Source organism: Pleurodeles waltl, chromosome 9, assembly GCF_031143425.1.
Source record: "Pleurodeles waltl isolate 20211129_DDA chromosome 9, aPleWal1.hap1.20221129, whole genome shotgun sequence".
NCBI lineage: Eukaryota > Metazoa > Chordata > Amphibia > Caudata > Salamandridae > Pleurodeles > Pleurodeles waltl.
In genome coordinates this window covers 1,046,052,962-1,046,070,597 of record NC_090448.1, presented here as the reverse complement: position 1 = coordinate 1,046,070,597, position 17,636 = coordinate 1,046,052,962, and the positions used below count along the sequence as shown (strand labels likewise).

The 17,636-nt window shown below is 45.4% G+C and overlaps 1 protein-coding gene across 2 annotated transcripts in view; it reads right to left on the bottom strand.

Annotated features, from left to right (window-relative positions):
* NID2 (nidogen 2) overlaps positions 1 to 17,636 on the bottom strand; it is a 449,243-nt gene that overhangs the window by 252,741 nt on the left and 178,866 nt on the right. Inside the window, exons 11-12 of one of the 2 annotated variants that reach the window (XM_069208632.1) lie at positions 10,433 to 10,576; positions 9,172 to 9,300 (exon numbers count right to left, since the gene is read on the bottom strand). In XM_069208632.1, coding sequence (XP_069064733.1) covers positions 9,172 to 9,300; positions 10,433 to 10,576 — 273 coding nt within the window. The remainder of the gene's footprint in view (positions 1 to 9,171; positions 9,301 to 10,432; positions 10,577 to 17,636) is intronic. The other variant, XM_069208633.1, reaches the window with a different exon arrangement.

Below are 17,636 nucleotides of genomic sequence, written 5' to 3'. Positions count from 1 at the left end.
TTTGGCCTCCCTACACCTCTTGTTGAACCATTTAGTATGTGGTCGAATACAGGAAATAGTCAGTGGCCTTGGACGTTTAGTAAACAGCTCTTTCAAAGTAGAAAAAAGGTCCAAATGAAGAGGCAATATTTCTAATGGAGCCAGAATAAGGTTGGTATCAAATAACTGGTGAGAAGAGGTTAGGGCACGCAATTTTCCTTGAAGCTTATTTGATTGCACAAAGGAGTCCCACCTGACTGTACGCCTATTACTGGACAGCTCCATAGCAGTAGAGGAGACAGGGGGAAGTGCGACCCCTACTAGGAGAGAACTCTTGTATGTGATCTGGAGGGGAGCATGATCACTAGTATGGGGAAGACCCACCTCTAAGTCTAGAATATGGTGCCATAGTCTTAAGTCAAAGAGGATATAATCCAATTTGTTACTATATGAGCCCCTGAAGAAGGTTGGTCTGGCCGGAATGTCCGCTGGAAAGCGGCCATTACCCAAACGAAGGCCATGGGATATCATGAGGTCCACTATCTGGGAGGCCCTAACGCTTGGTTTATATGAATTTTGCTGGGTAGAATGAAAAGTCACAGGAGGAGGGATATTCCATACACTATCTTCAGACTGCATGACCTCTATGTGATCTGCATTAAGTTCAAGTAGAACGTTAAAGTCACCAGCTATTATGATATGATATTTGAGGCGAAGGTCTGAGATTAAGATATTCAGTAGCTCGACAATGGGAGATCGGTGATTTGAGGGTCCCGGTCTGCTATAAATATTTAGACAAAGGACAGGAGTGCCTGAGGCTGGGTAGATAGCAACGGCCAAAATATCATGGGAATCCACATATATCTCCTTTGTACCACTCCCCTCTATAGATTTTACCCATGTGATTAAACCCCCTGCCGCCCTGCCAGCTAAAGATGGCTTAGCAGGCTTGAAAAAGGAACTATACCCTTGTTTGTATGTACAATGCGTTGCCCATGTTTCCTGGAACATGCAGACGTTAAAATTTCCAACGAGTGCCCCCCACTCAGTGTCAACAAGTTTGCTGTTAATGCCAGCCACATTCCAGGATAAAAGTTTTGCTGTGTGCTGGACACAAGAAATGTTTGAGTTCGTGGTAGTATCAACTTGGACGTAACTGGCAACGGGGTTCGCCTTGAATAAACTTGTGGTATTATTAATAGTTCCAGGTTGTGAGTCCGATAAAAGAAGAGAGGCTTGGCAGGGTGAATTAGATGGAAAGTTCATGGCTGCTGTGGCTGTGCAAAGATTGGTGAAACATAGTCAGTCAATATCCGAGGTAGCCCCAGGATCATGGGTTAGTTGGGCCCTTGAAGCAGGGCCAAAACAGAACTTAGGGGCCAAATCAGGGAGTGGATCTCTCTGGACCTGATGGCCTGTTGGTCTTATGTCTTGAGTAGTTGTAAAATGGTTCGGGGCCAAATTGGCTGATCTAGTGGAAGGATTCGCACGCATATAGCTAGCAATAGGACAGCTAGCTGAAAGAGTAATTGCTGAGGACTTCCTGCGTATAGACCGTGCTTCCATTTCCATGAGGCCTGCTGCCAAATGTGGGCTTTTAAGACTAAGTGTTATAAAGTCACTAGGACCAGAGAGACCAGGGGAACCATTAGATCGCTCGACAGAAACAATGTCATCATGGATGATTGAGCCACAACCCCTGGTATGTCTCACCCAGTGCAAGACCTTGTTTGTTAGTGAGGCTTTGTCTTCTCTCACGTTTGGGGGCAAAGGTGGAACATTGCACATGTATATGTAGTTGTTGCTAATTAATTTATGATTGTGGTATAAAGCTTTGGTAGTATCCCATTTGAAGGGAACATTAGGAAGGAGAGGGGTAGTTCTTCCAAAAGAGGACGTAAGCTGTTTTGCAGGACACTGATCGTCTATGGGACCTGCAGCACAAGCTAGTGGCAGAAGAGGCCCGTTTGGAAAAACGCCTTTTGCAGGTGGATGCTTGGTAGGCAAAAGGTTTGAGTTAGGCTCGCTAATAGGGGAAGGATATTTGCTTTTAAGAAGGGTGGTGATCTCAAGCAATAATGCTCTCAACTCGCTAACTTCAGTCTTAAGGCTACACACCAATGTGAACAAATCATTTTGTAGAGGAGGACTCACTATACATGGCAGAGCTGAGACGGCTGGTTGCTGATTGTCCGAGTCAATGGATGCCAGCGGAGAAAAACGATTAGAGCATAAAATTGAAGGGTGAGGTGTGCAAGCTCTAAGAGCATCTACATCGGAATAGGGTGTAGGGAGGGCAATAGGATCTTGGCAAGGCAACGACTGTTGGAGTGGTTGGTGAGATGAGGCGACAGAATGAGAGTTAACAGCAGTATGTGAACTAGATGTTAGAAATGGAATAAGCGTGCCAGATTTTGAGCCCTTTCGACTAGGCTTCTCCTTGTTGTTTAGAATCTGTTCTACCTCTTCTATTAAATCATCTATTTCCTTGGCAACATGGCTAGTGTGGGGTAACATAGTCTTATTGATTTTGAGTATTTTGGATTTGCCAGAGCCTAAAGTCGGGCTGTCTTTGGCCTTACGCTTCCCCCATTGGCGAATGGTACTATGTCACAATGTAGAGGAGAGATTGGAGTACTTCCCTATGCAGGAGGGACAATTGCCGTGCCTTAGGACCAAGAGAGGTGGCCCAGCCCGGCCTCCTTCGGCCTCGGACGGGCACGGACGGGCACGGACGGGCCCGCCCTTGGCCCGGGCACGCCCGCGCGCGTCCCGCGAGCGGGAGCGCAAAGGAAGAATTTAAAGGGCTCCTGCCCGATTACAGCTTCCTGCGGCAACCACCACCAGCAACACAGCGCGTCCCGCGAGGCGGGAGCGCTTTGAAGTTTTTAAAGGGCTCCTGCCCGATTACAGCTTCCTGCGGCAACCACCACCAGCAACACAGCGCGTCCCGCGAGGCGGGAGCGCTTTGAAGTTTTTAAAGGGCTCCTGCCCGATTACAGCTTCCTGCGGCAACCACCACCAGCAACACAGCGCGTCCCCAGTGTCTTTAGAAGTGGGGAGACAGGCCGGTAGAGCTGGGGCCAAAGCAGTTGGTGTCTCCGTCTTCTCTGAAGGGTTTTTCATCTTAGCAGTCTTCTTCTTAGGTTGCAGGAATCTGAGTTCCTAGGTTCTGGGGAGCCCTTAAATACTACATTTAAGGGCGTGTTTAGGTCTGGGGGTTAGTAGCCAATGGCTACTAGCCCTGAGGGTGGGTACACCCTCTTTGTGCCTCCTCCCGAGGTGAGGGGGGCACGTTCCTATCCCTATTGGGGAAATCCTCCATCTGCAAGATGGAGGATTTCTAAAAGTCAGAGTCACCTCCACTCAGGATGCCTTAGGGGCTGTCCTGACTGGCCAGTGACTCCTCCTTGTTTTTCTCATTATCTCCACCGGCCTTGCCACCAAAAGTGGGGCCGTGGCCGGAGGGGGCGGGCAACTCCACTAGCTGGAATGTCCTGGGGCGCTGTAACAAAGGGGGTGAGCCTTTGAGGCTCACCGCCAGGTGTTACAGTTCCTGCAGGGGGCGGTGATAAGCATCTCCACCCAGTACAGGCTTTGTTACTAGCCACAGAGTGACAAAGGCACTCTCCCCATGTGGCCAAAAACATGTCTGGTGTGTGGCAGGCTGCTAGAACTAGTCAACCTACACGGATAGTTGGTTAAGGTTTCAGGGGGCACCTCTAAGGTGCCCTCTGGGGTGTATGTTACAATAAAATGTACACTGGCATCAGTGGGCATTTATTGTGCTGAGAAGTTTGATAACAAACTTCACAGTTTTCAGTGTAGCCATTATGGTGCTGTGGAGTTTGTGCATGACAGACTCCCAGACCATATACTCTTATGGCTACCCTGCAATTACAATGTCTAAGGTTTTGCTTAGACACTGTAGGGGCATAGTGCTCATGCACTTATGCCCTCACCTATGGTATTGTGCACCCTGCCTTAGGGCTGTAAGGCCTGCTAGAGGGGTGACTTATCTATACTTCATAGGCAGTGTGAGGTTGGCATGGCACCCTGAGGGGAGTGCCATGTCGACTTAGTCTTTTTATCCCCACTAGCACACACAAGCTGACAAGCAGTGTGTCTGTGCTGAGTGAGGGGTCCCCAGGGTGGCATAAGATATGCTGAAGCCCTTAGAGACCTTCCCTGGCATCAGGGCCCTTGGTACCAGGGGTACCAGTTGCAAGGGACTTACCTGGGTGCCAGGGTGTGCCAATTGTGGAAACAAAAGTACAGGTTAGGGAAAGAACACTGGTGCTGGGGCCTGGTTAGCAGGCATCAGCACACTTTCAAATCAAAACTTAGCATCAGCAAAGGCAAAAAGTCAAGGGGTAACCATGCCAAGGAGGCATTTCCTTACAATGAGCATCTGTTTTTGTAACAATGTTGAGCCCCCTATAGTCAACATAAATCCTAATTTCTCTTTCCATTTTGGGAGTGAGGTTTTGGGACTAAAACCACCAGACTAGCCCAGGGGCTGTCTGAGTGCTCAATGACTCCCAAATCTAGCATCTTCTGAATTTCAGATTTGATGCAGTCTCTGACATGGTCAGGTAGCCTGTAAATGTTACTTTTTATTGGCAAACTGTCCCCTGTGTAAATGGAGTCTTCAAACCAAGTGGTTTGACCAGGTGTCAATGAGAACAGGTTTTAGAACTGTTCCAGGAGGTTCCTGAAGTCTTCTTTCTGTGACTCAGGAAGGCAGTCAGGAAGGACTACCCCATCAACTGAGCCATCAGCTGCAGTGTAGAAGAAGAGGTCAGGGAGAGGGTCACTTTTCTTCCTATCCCTCATCAGTAGCCATGAGCTGGGTCATATCGGCCCTGTCATAATAGGGCTTTAGATGGTTCACATGAAGCACCTTGAGGGGGCTTCTGAGAGTGACCAGGTCTACCAAGTAGGTAACCTCACCCTTTTTCTCCACTATTGTGTGGGGACCACTCCACTTGCCCTGGAGTGCCCTAGGAGCCACAGGCTCCAGGACCCACACTTTCCTGGCTGGTATACAGTTAGGACAGCCTTCTGATCATGACATTGCTTTTGTAGCTTCTGGCTGGCCTGAAGGCTTTTAGTGACCTTCTTCATATACTCCGCCATCCTTGATCTGAGGCCAAGTACATAGTCCACTATGTCTTGCTTGGGAGGCTTTCGAGATTGCTACCAGCCTTCTCTCACAAGAGCAAGAGGACCCCTAACAGGGTGCCCAAACAGAAGCTCATATGGGCTGCAGCCCACACCCTTCTGAGGGACCTCCCTATAGGCGAAGAGGAGGCATGGCAGTAGGACATCCCATCTCCTCCTTAGTTTTTCCAAAGAGTCCCATGATCATGCCTCAGAGGTTTATTAAACGTCAACCAAACCATTGGTTTGGGGATGGTAAGGGGTGGTAAACTTGTAAGTAACACCACATTGCTTTTAGGTATTCAGATATGAAGTTTGCATCTCTGTCTGACACAACTTCTTTAGGAAAACCCATGCTTGAAAAGATTCCAAGAAGGGCTTTGGCCACTGAAGGAGTTGTAGTGGTCCTAAGAGGAATAGCTTCTGGGTACCTGGTGGCATGGTCCACCACCACCAGATGAATATGTTCCCAAAGGCTGTGGGAGGGTCTAGGTGGGCAAAAATATCCACAACTCTCTCAACGGGTACTCCAACCACTGGAAGTAGGATTAAGGGGGTCTTTGGGGTGCCACCTGTCTTGCCACTGGCTTGACAGATGACACAGGAGCGACAAAACTCCTTTGTGTCTTCTGACATATGGGGCCAGTGAAAGTGAGGGACAAGTCTGTCCCAAGTTTTGCTTTGCCCAAGGTGACCTGCCAGGGGAATGTCATGTGCAAGGGTCAACAACAATTCTCTGTACTGCAGAGGGACCACCAATCTCCTGGTTGCACCAGGTTTGGGTTCCCTTGGATCCGAGTACAAGAGGTTGTCTTCCTAATACACCTTATGGGTGCCACTGTTATCCCCTGCCTCTTGAATGACAGCTTGCTGCCTCAAGTCCTCCAGTGTGGGACAAGTCCTTTGTACCCTGCTGAATTCCAAGGGAGTGGATTCTTCCCCCTCTGAGGTTGAATCCTTACTGGAGGTTGGAGTAGGGGGCAAATTTTTGCCCTTCTTACTCTTAGATTTTGGAAGCTCTTGGGTCATGTTTCAAGGCTCCAAGTTTCCTTGCTCTTTTTGTTTCTTAGCTTGAGCCTTGGACAAGGCAAAACTATGCCATGGGATGCCCAGCATTGCTGCATGGCCTTTAACTCCACTTCAGCCTAAGCTGAAGTCTCCATGTCATTCCCTAGTCGACACTCTACAGGTTGGTTTGTGGACACAACATTTTTAGGACCAGCTGAAATCAACAACTGCAATGGGGTGGCACACAGTGTTGCTATGGGTGTGAGTCACATTGTACTGGTGTTGCTCAGGGGACACCAGTTTTTCAGTCACCATGGTGACACTGGCACCTGTGTCCCTGTGGGCCTCAGCCTCAACACCATTTATCAGAGGATGCTGCCTGTATTTACGTATGTTAAAGAGACAGACAACAAGGGTGGCAAAATCAATGTCTCCATCAGAGACTAACACTGCCTCAGTGGTTTCTCTGACTAAACCACCCCCACTACAGCCCCTAAAGTGCACTATTCATGCTCTGGGTAATGGGTTGAAAAGCCTTTCTCCTTGATCATAATATTGGACTAAGGGATCGCTATGTGACCTTATGAAGTGTAAACCCCCTTTTCCTCAGGCACATTGGTCTGTCCTGATGAGGATCCTAGTATTGGACTAAAGGATCAAAACATTATCAACTGTACTACTTTGACTCAGCTTTTGATTATTTGTGTTCAGTAGCAATGAACATGAGTACTCTTGGAATGTGATCTCTATTCTTAAGTGTTTTCATGTGTAGCATTTTTAATGCTTGAGTAATGTCTTTTTTTAAAATATTGTATGTTCTTTTGATGTTTGCGTGTGTTCCCCTATTATACAATTCAGTCTGTAAACAAATGTGCTGATTTTTACATTTCCGATTTTGTGAATTATAAATAGATTTCATTTGGTCTCTATTTTTCATTTTTCCATTTATTGGTCTTCTTGAGGGACCTATGTTTCTTTACAGCATACTTTGTCCCCTGGTCCCTGAGTACCCATGGGTTCCCTTGTTCCTTACATCAGGTCTTAAATGTTTAGCAGTGTATTACAGTTGGCACCGCACCACTTTGCTGCTGCTTATCTTTCCATCTTGAAGTCCACCATGCCCACCATTTGCTCTCCTTATCAGAAGGGGGCTCCATGGAGGTTGCTGCATTTGCCCTTTTATGTGCGGTCATGAATATGAGAGTGTCCGCTACCAAACTGCTTTGACGTAAGCAAGGTCTCGGGTAAAGTGCTTGTACTTTTTTCCTCCCTTGGTGTTACGGCTTTTGTTTCAGCTGGCTCTCTAAAGGCCTCCTTTCCTCTTTCCAGTACACAGGTCAGTATGGGCAAGTGTTGGTTCTTTTTCTCTGATGATAGTTTTGCTTCCAGGGGAAACATGAATTGGCTAATTCCTCTTCTAGCTGCACCCCATTCCATAATTGTCTTCTGCCTACTTTATGAGGGCGTTATATACCACAGTGTCATCTAGTGGCAACTGTTTGGAGGGGTAGAAGTCAACCCTTTCCTTGAAGGGAATCCGTGTAATGATCCTGGCACTTCTCCATAGCGTCCTCTCCCTCGAAAGATTGGTGCTCAATTTGTCTCTCCTCTGGTTTCTCTTTGTATTCAGAGAATTTTTCTTCTGCCTCTTCATGGTGATCTGGGTGATTGGAAGCTCCAGATCAGTGGGTTCTTTGCTAGTCTTTACACTTGATGGTTGACAAAGATTCTGAAGGTTTTCAAGGATTCAAAATCTTTTCTCCTTAGTAAGGCCTCCAACTCAGCCTCCGGGGGATTTCTTCCTTTCAACATTGAGGGCCTTTTGCTCTACATAGTGTGTGGAAGCCTTTCTTTTTGGAATCAAAGCCTCTTTTACCCTCCGGCACTGTTAATCACCTTTCAGAGTCAAGGCTGGTTCCCAGGACTTGCCTTTGAACAATGTCTTGTGGTATAAACCCAATGGTTTATTTTTTTTGCCTTTGCTTCCCTTTGATTGCCGATGTTTTTGGGGTCGAGGTTGACTCTGCATGCTTTGAGACTGTGGTTCGCCCACGGTACACACTAGTAGTGTTTCCTGGCATTTCTTGCTGTTGCCTTCCTCAGATATTTCTTTGCCATCATTTCTTGCTTGACCTAAACAACTTCTTTCGAGTTTAGCCTTCCTCTTGTGCCAGTTTGGTTTCTTAAAGGTTTTCTTCACCAATTGACAAGCTCAGATTTGAAAGTGGCACATGTCTGTACTGGGATTGCACCACAGTGTAATGTAACCACTGCTGCTTTTCTCTTGCCTTCAGGGTTTTAGTCTGGAATTTGGCACCTATACCACAACCATTCAACCCCTCAAACTTGGTCTTCTTTTAGAAGGCAACATTTGCCAACATCATGGCTATCCCTCTGTGCAAACTTGTGTTGGCAGCTGGGGCAAATCTAAATGGGGTTTGCTCCATATTTTCTGACCACTCACCAACCCATGTGGTTGATGAGCTTCCTTTAGAAACTCCCTTAAGAGATTCAGGTTTTTTCTTTGTCTTGATGATCTAATGGGCATCTCTAAGTAGTTTTGTTGGAAACGTCTAAATTTCAATGATTCCTTGGCTTTTTTGGTGAAAAACGTTCCTTGTTCGCCTCTTTGACTCTGGAGCTCTCCACTATGCTTCCAGACCCAAAGTCAAAATCAAGCATCTAAAGATTGCAACCATGACAGTGTCTGGTTGCACATCTAATGTTGTTGAAGGAGGGACAAGGCACCAAATGGTCTAAGACTCATTGATGCGCACCAAAAAATGTGAAAAAAAGGACTAAAAGAGACAATTGAAGATCCTGCCATTAGATGGTGGATTCATGCACAGTATGTGAATCCAGAAAAGACTTGCAGTGTAAACACCCAGTTGTAGCCAGTTTGTATAAAATGGGACAAAGCAATGACTTTTGCATGTCAAAACTGTACTTTTAATACAATGGAGTCTTGCTTCAAAATAAATATTTCTACATCCTTTCATCTTTAGAAATACCATAACTCACCAACACAAGAGTGCCCATCTGTTTGTAGCTGGTAGCCTGGTTGGCAATAACATCGGTATGTTCCTGGTAAGTTCTGACACACAGAGTTTGGACCACATCTGCCTAATCCCAATGCACATTCATCTATGTCTACCAAGAAAAAAAAAAGCGGATAAAGTTTGCTTACAGCCTTCTGACCAAAATCAGGATTTTGTTGTTGTTCTGGACTCAAACACAAAAAACATTACTGGTTGGCATTACTTGTGGACTGGCACAAAATCATGAAGCTGGCAATAGTTACAATGAAGAAGCAGTGTTATAATGAAAACTGACAGTTCTCTCTCTCTCTCTATATATATATATATATATATATATATATATATATACACAAACACACACACTGATGAATATGTCTCACATTCTATTTTTGGTTTTCTTAATTTCTTAATCGGCACACAACCTGGTACTTTATGGCAAGTCTTGCTTTCCATTTCTAACTTCCACAGAATTCTTTGCTTCTCGATACATGAAAAGCAGCAGGATTGAATTACACCAAATGTGGCATGAAGGTAACTCCACAAATCAAGAAATTAAAAATATATTGAATCTTACTGGCTGAGAAAACGTTTTCTCCCCTCAGCCATTTCAGTTCAGCTAACCTAAAGTAGGGTGCACTGAACTGAACACTTTAATAATAAAAATAACAAAACCTGATTTTACCCTGGGATTTGCGGAACCAGAAGCTGTATTTAAGGTCCCCAGTGAGGCTCCTGGGTTTCACATATCTCAGAACTTCAAATCAATGGCAAGCTTTAGTGACCATTGCTGACATACATTTTGATTTGCCGGCCTTATTCTGGAACCAGCATCAGGCCATAAAGCATGCCCTGCTTTCTAGGTACCAGACAGTACCACTTGCTGTGGATCATGAGTCCTATTTTGGGGGGGGGGGGGGGAGGGGGGAAGGGGTGTTGTGTGGGTCAACTGATGGATGGACCACCCCCATAAACCACAGAACCATGCAAAGAAGAACTTTAAAGGTATTGATGTATCATTCTTACACCCTTTAAATATTTTAGAAGACATTTCAATTCTCTGCGGTTTAAAATAGTATACCTCCTAGCATTTCTTTAAATAATAAACTCATGCAGAAATAAGAAAATCAAATGCAGGTGGAACAAAGAAATATTGCTTGCTGTCTTGCTTTAGTACTTAGAACATTTTGCTTACAATCCTGAAGGAAAACAAAACTGTGAACTGTGTGAACTAATGGATTGCTTACCCGTGCACTGATACCCATTTCCTGAATAACCTGGACGACAAACACATCGGAAGGTACCGTCACCAAGGGAGATACATTGTGCTACGTCAGGAGCTGCACAGTTATTGCGCCCGTCTTCACAAGGATTCGTTGGTGGGGGGATCACTGAAAGAAGTGGTTATAATATTACTATACCTGGAATATGAAAGTTAAAATGTTATTTAATTAAATCATTATGTTCAGCAATAACTAGCGAGCCTTCACATTTTCAAAGCCACATGTCAGTGTCTTGGGAACTAGCATCAAATAATCATGAATGTCCATATCCTTTATGGTTAGCCCATGCTTAACAAGCATTTGCCATGCAATAGGTCTTGCATTTGCTTGAGTTAGAGCTATTGGCGTTGTAAATTCATAACTGGACTTTTCTTCCAACATAAATTGGTCAACCCTGCCTCATAATTTGGTCTTTTCCTGCCACATAATTCCAGTGGCCCTGCATATAACTATAGCACTTACATTTACATTCTTCCTCTATCTGCAGCCAAAAATGAAAATGATGCCATTTAGAATCCTAATTTAAATCTGCCATGCTAATACCAATAGAATACCACTTTCACCACCCCACCATCATAGTTGCTGGCTGGCTAACACAATCACCCCCAAAAAAAGGCACAAGACAGCCAAGGAAGAGTAATGAGAGAAATAAACTAGAAGGGTCACCCAAACATATCAAGAGTGCTCAAATAGTGTTGAGTTGGCCTGAATCATGGTCATAATTGCAATAAGGAGCGTTTAATAAAACATATACAATTATCATGTGAACACAATAAAAACCTTTATCACAAATAAACTTTTGGCATTAGACTGTAATGCTTAGAACAACCCCTTGAGGACATCATAATTAAAACACCATTTGTAGGAAACAGTCATGTATCCATATAGTTAGCCCGAAGAGGCCATCACCATATGAAAAAAATATTATAAAAATAATGCACTATAAATATACATTTAGCCCCTAGGGGGGATAGCGCATTACACATTTTTAGGGCTAGCAGGCCTACTGCAATGAAATTACGAACCAGGCCTTTAAAACAAAAATTACAACCATGAAAGCGCTTAAAAAGACATTGAATGGTGGAAGGGTTTATTATTTTGTCCTAGAACCACCACAGGCTGAGTTATGAGAAAATATGTTTTGTAAAAGTAATGACATGAAAAGAATTATGGGGTCGAGTTTTTGTGCCCGAGAATATTGTAGCATGTTGGCTGTAATGCTCAGAACAGCCCATAGAGGACACTGCAATAAAAATAGAACTTGTAAGAAACATGGTCATGCAATCATATAGTCAGCCCCTAGAGGGCAAAACCACATGAAGAGAATGGAAGAAAGTAATTCAGTGTAGCCATATAGTTAACCCCTACAGGGCGTGGTGCATTACACATTTTGAAGGCTACCAGGCCTACTGCAATGATATAACAAACAAGGCCCTTAAAACACAATCACTGCAAAACAAAAGTTCCATCCAAGAAAGAAGTAAATAAAAAAGACACAGAATGGTGGGAGGGATTATTATTTTGGGGTCCCTACTATCCTAGTGTGGGGACCCTGAGACGATGTAGGCAGAAAGAGCACATTGCAGTGAATGTTTTGAAGGTGGTCCCATTGTCCTAGGACCGCAACAGGCTGAGTTATGAGCAACAATGTTTTGTAAAATTAATGCCTAGCAAAGCATTATGAAGAGAGTTTCCGTCCTGCAAATGTTGTACTATGATGATGCTTAGAACTGTCCCTAGAGGACACCACAATGAAAATAGCACTTGTAAGAAACATGGTCATGTAACTATATAGTTAGCCCCTAGATGGCATAACCACATGAAAAGAAAATGGCAGAAAGTAATGCACTGTAACCATATATTTAGCCCCTAGAATGCATAGTGCCTTACAAATTTTCTACACTAACAGACCAACTGCAATGATATTACAAACAAGGCCCTTAAAACACAAACTTCTCCCAGCTGTAAAACCATAGTTCCAGCCATTAGAGAGCTTAAAATGACACAATGGTGGGGGTATTATTTTAGGGTCCCCACTAACCTATTGTGGGGACCCATTTATGATGTAGACAGAAAGAGCAAGTTGTTGTAAATATTTTGGTGGTGGTCCTATAGTGCAAGCACCGGGGGCTGAGTTATGAGCAAAAATGGTTTCTAAAAGTAATGGCCTGCAAAGTATTATGGAATGAGTTTCCAAAGTGCAGTGACTATTGCAGTATGAGTTCTCCCACTGTGTCAGGAGAGCTGCTTTGAGGATTTCTTTTTTTTTTTTTACGTAAAGCATTTATCAATTATAAGAGTTTTTGTGAAAGCTATGGAGCGTGAAGGGGACAACCAAAAGAAAGTACTCAGATTAGGTAACAGTGTGAACAACGCTGATGGAGGTCGCTATGTTCTGCGCCGTTCACCCAATGAGCGGCATGGCCAACATGGAGCATGAAGGGGAGAGCCAAAAGAAAAAATAGAGTTCACCCACACAAAAGTATATCTGCAATCGTGCAATAACCCATGTAACAGGGTCAGTCTGCAAGGCGGTAACAAAACCACCCCAAGGCGGGACAAACGTAAAGCATTTACCAATGCCATTAAGGGATTTTTGAAAGGTAAGCCCTATGAATGAGTGAAAGTGATGGGCATGGTTAAGGCCTACAGAATACTTTCAACAAGTCAAAAAGTGCTTGTGCGCTTGACCTAAAAAGTAAGATATTGGTTGTATTTTTTTAGCGATCTTTCTTTAGCCTACAATGGTGAGATAGTAAAACGTTAAATCAAGCAGCATTTTTGTTGTAGGTCTTACAGCTGCATTCATGTATGTCATTTGTGCAAGTATACTCAACTAAATTTAATCAGGGATTAAATACTGAAAGTGTTAAGCATAACACTGTAGGTATGCAGGACAAGCCACTTCACTGTCGAGCAGGAATAACTTGAATTTGTCTTCCTAAAAAGTTATCTAACACTTTAATTCTCTTCGATTTTTACACAATCACAAACAATGATTAAATTTCAAACTTTCAATCCTCACAAATGTTTGCATTTGTACTAGACCTACAACTATTATGGGATTCATGGCGATTCCACAGACTAGTCATTGAAATCAACCAAAGTTTAGATATTTAGGAGTACCGATAGAGAAATATCTACATGAGTAATGTGATGCATTAAGGTGTTGTTCTGCATCAGTAAGCATGGTATCCATTATAGTTGCAAATTAAACTTTTCCTACACAGGAAACGTTTTTCTTTCTATGGAAACCGCTTCTGCTGCAGATCCATTAAGTTAGGCCCACTGATTTATGCACAACATGTGAAAACCATTTGCTTTAAAGGGGCCGTCTTAGGAGTTGTGTCACAATAGGTCTAAAATGAAATAACAAAGCTTCGGATGTAAACTGAAAGCAAACATATTACTTTCAAAACATCCAAAATTGGGCAGCAACACCTGACATCCTCAGTTGTTTGATCAACTGGCCAGAGGAGGAAAACTCACCGTCTTAATCGTACAGGGCTCAGGGTTGTATCTTGCACATTTCCTAACAGCGTAACCTCACTTTCAAGTGGAGGCTAGTTGTACATATTGTAGGAAGTTGGCTCTGTATGTGCTATTTCAAAGTAAGGAATAGCATGCACAGAGTCCAAGGGTTCCCCTTAGAGGTAAAATAGTGGTAAAAAGAGATAATACTAATGCTCTATTTTGTGGTAGTGTGGTCGAGCAGTAGGCTTATCCAAGGAGTAGTGTTAAGCATTTGTTGTACATACACATAGACAATAAATGAGGTACACACACTCAGAGACAAATCGAGCCAATAGGTTTTGTATAGAAAAATATCTTTTCTTCGTTTATTTTAAGAACCACAGGTTCAAATTTAACATGTAATATCCTGTTTGAAAGGTATTGCAGGTAAGTACATTAGGAACTTTGAATCATTTCAATTGCATGTATACTTTTCAAGTTATTGACAAATAGCTATTTCAAAAGTGGACACAGTGCAATTTTCACAGTTCCTGGGGGAGGTAAGTTTTTGTTAGTTTTACCAGGTAAGTACGACACTTACAGGGTTCAGTTCTTGGTCCAAGGTAGCCCACTGTTGGGGGTTCAGAGCAACCCCAAAGTTACCACACCAGCAGCTCAGGGCCGGTCAGGTGCAGAGTTCAAAGTGGTGCCCAAAACGCATAGGCTTCAATGGAGAGAAGGGGGTGCCCCGGTTCCAGTCTGCCAGCAGGTAAGTACCCGCGTCTTCGGAGGGCAGACAAGGGGGGTTTTGTAGGGCACCGGGGGGGACACAAGCCCACACAGAAATTTCACCCTCAGCGGCGCGGGGGCGGCCGGGTGCAGTGTTAGAACAAGCGTCGGGTTCGCAATGGAAGTCAATGAGAGATCAAGGGATCTCTTCAGCGCTGCAGGCAGGCAAGGGGGGGCTTCCTCGGGGAAACCTCCACTTGGGCAAGGGAGAGAGACTCCTGGGGGTCACTTCTGCAGTGAAAGTCCGGTCCTTCAGGTCCTGGGGGCTGCGGGTGCAGGGTCTTTTCCAGGCGTCGGGACTTAGGTTTCAGAGAGTCGCGGTCAGGGGAAGCCTCGGTATTCCCTCTGCAGGCGGCGCTGTGGGGGCTCAGTTGGGACAGGTTTTGGTACTCACAGTCGTAGAGTAGTCCGGGGGTCCTCCCTGAGGTGTTGGTTCTCCACCAGCCGAGTCGGGGTCGCCGGGTGCAGTGTTGCAAGTCTCACGCTTCTTGCGGGGAGATTGCAGGGTTCTTTAAAGCTGCTCCTTTGGATAAAGTTGCAGTCTTTTTGGAGCAGGTCCGCTGTCCTCGGGAGTTTGTCGTCATCGAAGCAGGGCAGTCCTCAGAGGATGCAGAGGTCGCTGGTCCCTTTGGAAGGCGTCGCTGGAGCAGAGTTCTTTGGAAGGCAGGAGACAGGCCGGTGAGTTTCTGGAGCCAAGGCAGTTGTTGTCTTCTGGTCTTCCTCTGCAGGGGTTTTCAGCTAGGCAGTCCTTCTTCTTGTTGTTGCAGGAATCTAATTTTCTAGGGTTCAGGGTAGCCCTTAAATACTAAATTTAAGGGCGTGTTTAGGTCTGGGGAGTTAGTAGCCAATGGCTACTAGCCCTGAGGGTGGGTACACCCTCTTTGTGCCTCCTCCCAAGGGGAGGGGGTCACAATCCTAACCCTATTGGGGGAATCCTCCATCTGCAAGATGGAGGATTTCTAAAAGTTAGAGTCACCTCAGCTCAGGACACCTTAGGGGCTGTCCTGACTGGCCAGTGACTCCTCCTTGATATTCTCATTATTTTCTCCGGCCTTGCCGCCAAAAGTGGGGGCCGGAGGGGGCGGGCAACTCCACTAGCTGGAGTGTCCTGCGGTGCTGTGACAAAGGGGTGAGCCTTTGAGGCTCACCGCCAGGTGTTACAGCTCCTGCCTGGGGGAGGTGTTAGCATCTCCACCCAGTGCAGGCTTTGTTACTGGCCTCAGAGTGACAAAGGCACTCTCCCCATGGGGCCAGCAACATGTCTCTAGTGTGGCAGGCTGCTGGAACTAGTCAGCCTACACAGACAGTCGGTTAAGTTTCAGGGGGCACCTCTAAGGTGCCCTCTGGGGTGTATTTTGCAATAAAATGTACACTGGCATCAGTGTGCATTTATTGTGCTGAGAAGTTTGATACCAAACTTCCCAGTTTTCAGTGTAGCCATCATGGTGCTGTGGAGTTCGTGTTTGACAAACTCCCAGACCATATACTCTTATGGCTACCCTGCACTTACAATGTCTAAGGTTTTGTTTAGACACTGTAGGGGTACCATGCTCATGCACTGGTACCCTCACCTATGGTATAGTGCACCCTGCCTTAGGGCTGTAAGGCCTGCTAGAGGGGTGACTGACCTATACTTGCATAGGCAGTGAGAGGCTGGCATGGCACCCTGAGGGGAGTGCCATGTCGACTTACTCGTTTTGTTCTCACTAGCACACACAAGCTGGTAAGCAGTGTGTCTGTGCTGAGTGAGAGGTCTCCAGGGTGGCATAAGACATGCTGCAGCCCTTAGAGACCTTCCTTGGCATCAGGGCCCTTGGTACTAGAAGTACCAGTTACAAGGGACTTATCTGGATGCCAGGGTCTGCCAATTGTGGATACAAAAGTACAGGTTAGGGAAAGAACACTGGTGCTGGGGCCTGGTTAGCAGGCCTCAGCACACTTTCAATTGTAAACATAGCATCAGCAAAGGCAAAAAGTCAGGGGGTAACCATGCCAAGGAGGCATTTCCTTACACAACCCCCCCCCCCAAACGAAAGAGGATGAGACTAACCTTTCCCAAGAGAGTCTTCATTTTCTAAGTGGAAGAACCTGGAAAGGCCATCTGCATTGGCATGGGCAGTCCCAGGTCTGTGTTCCACTATAAAGTCCATTCCCTGTAGGGAGATGGACGACCTCAACAGTTTTGGATTTTCACCTTTCATTTGCATCAGCCATTTGAGAGGTCTGTGGTCAGTTTGAACTAGGAAGTGAGTCCCAAAGAGGTATGGTCTCAGCTTCTTCAGGGACCAAACCACAGCAAAGGCCTCCCTCTCAATGGCACTCCAACGCTGCTCCCTGGGGAGTAACCTCCTGCTAATGAAAGCAACAGGCTGGTCAAGGCCATCATCATTTGTTTGGGACAAAACTGCCCCTATCCCATGTTCAGAGGCATCTGTCTGCACAATGAACTGCTTAGAATAATCTGGAGCTTTTAGAACTGGTGCTGAGCACATTGCTTGTTTCAGGGTGTCAAAGGCCTGTTGGCATTCTACAGTCCAGTTCACTTTCTTGGGCATTTTCTTGGAGGTGAGTTCAGTGAGGGCTGTCACAATGGATCCATATCCCTTCACAAACCTCCTGTAATACCCAGTCAAGCCAAGGAATGCCCTGACTTGAGTCTGGGTTTTTGGAGCTACCCAGTCCAGAATAGTCTGGATCTTGGGTTGGAGTGGCTGAACTTGGCCTCCACCTACAAGGTGGCCCAAGTAAACCACAGTTCCCTGCCCTATCTGGCATTTGGATGCCTTGATAGAGAGGCCTGCAGATTGCAGAGCCTTCAAAACCTTCTTCAGGTGGACCAGGTGATCCTGCCAGGTGGAGCTAAAGACAGCAATATCATCAAGATAAGCTGTGCTAAAGGACTCCAAACCAGCAAGGACTTGATTCA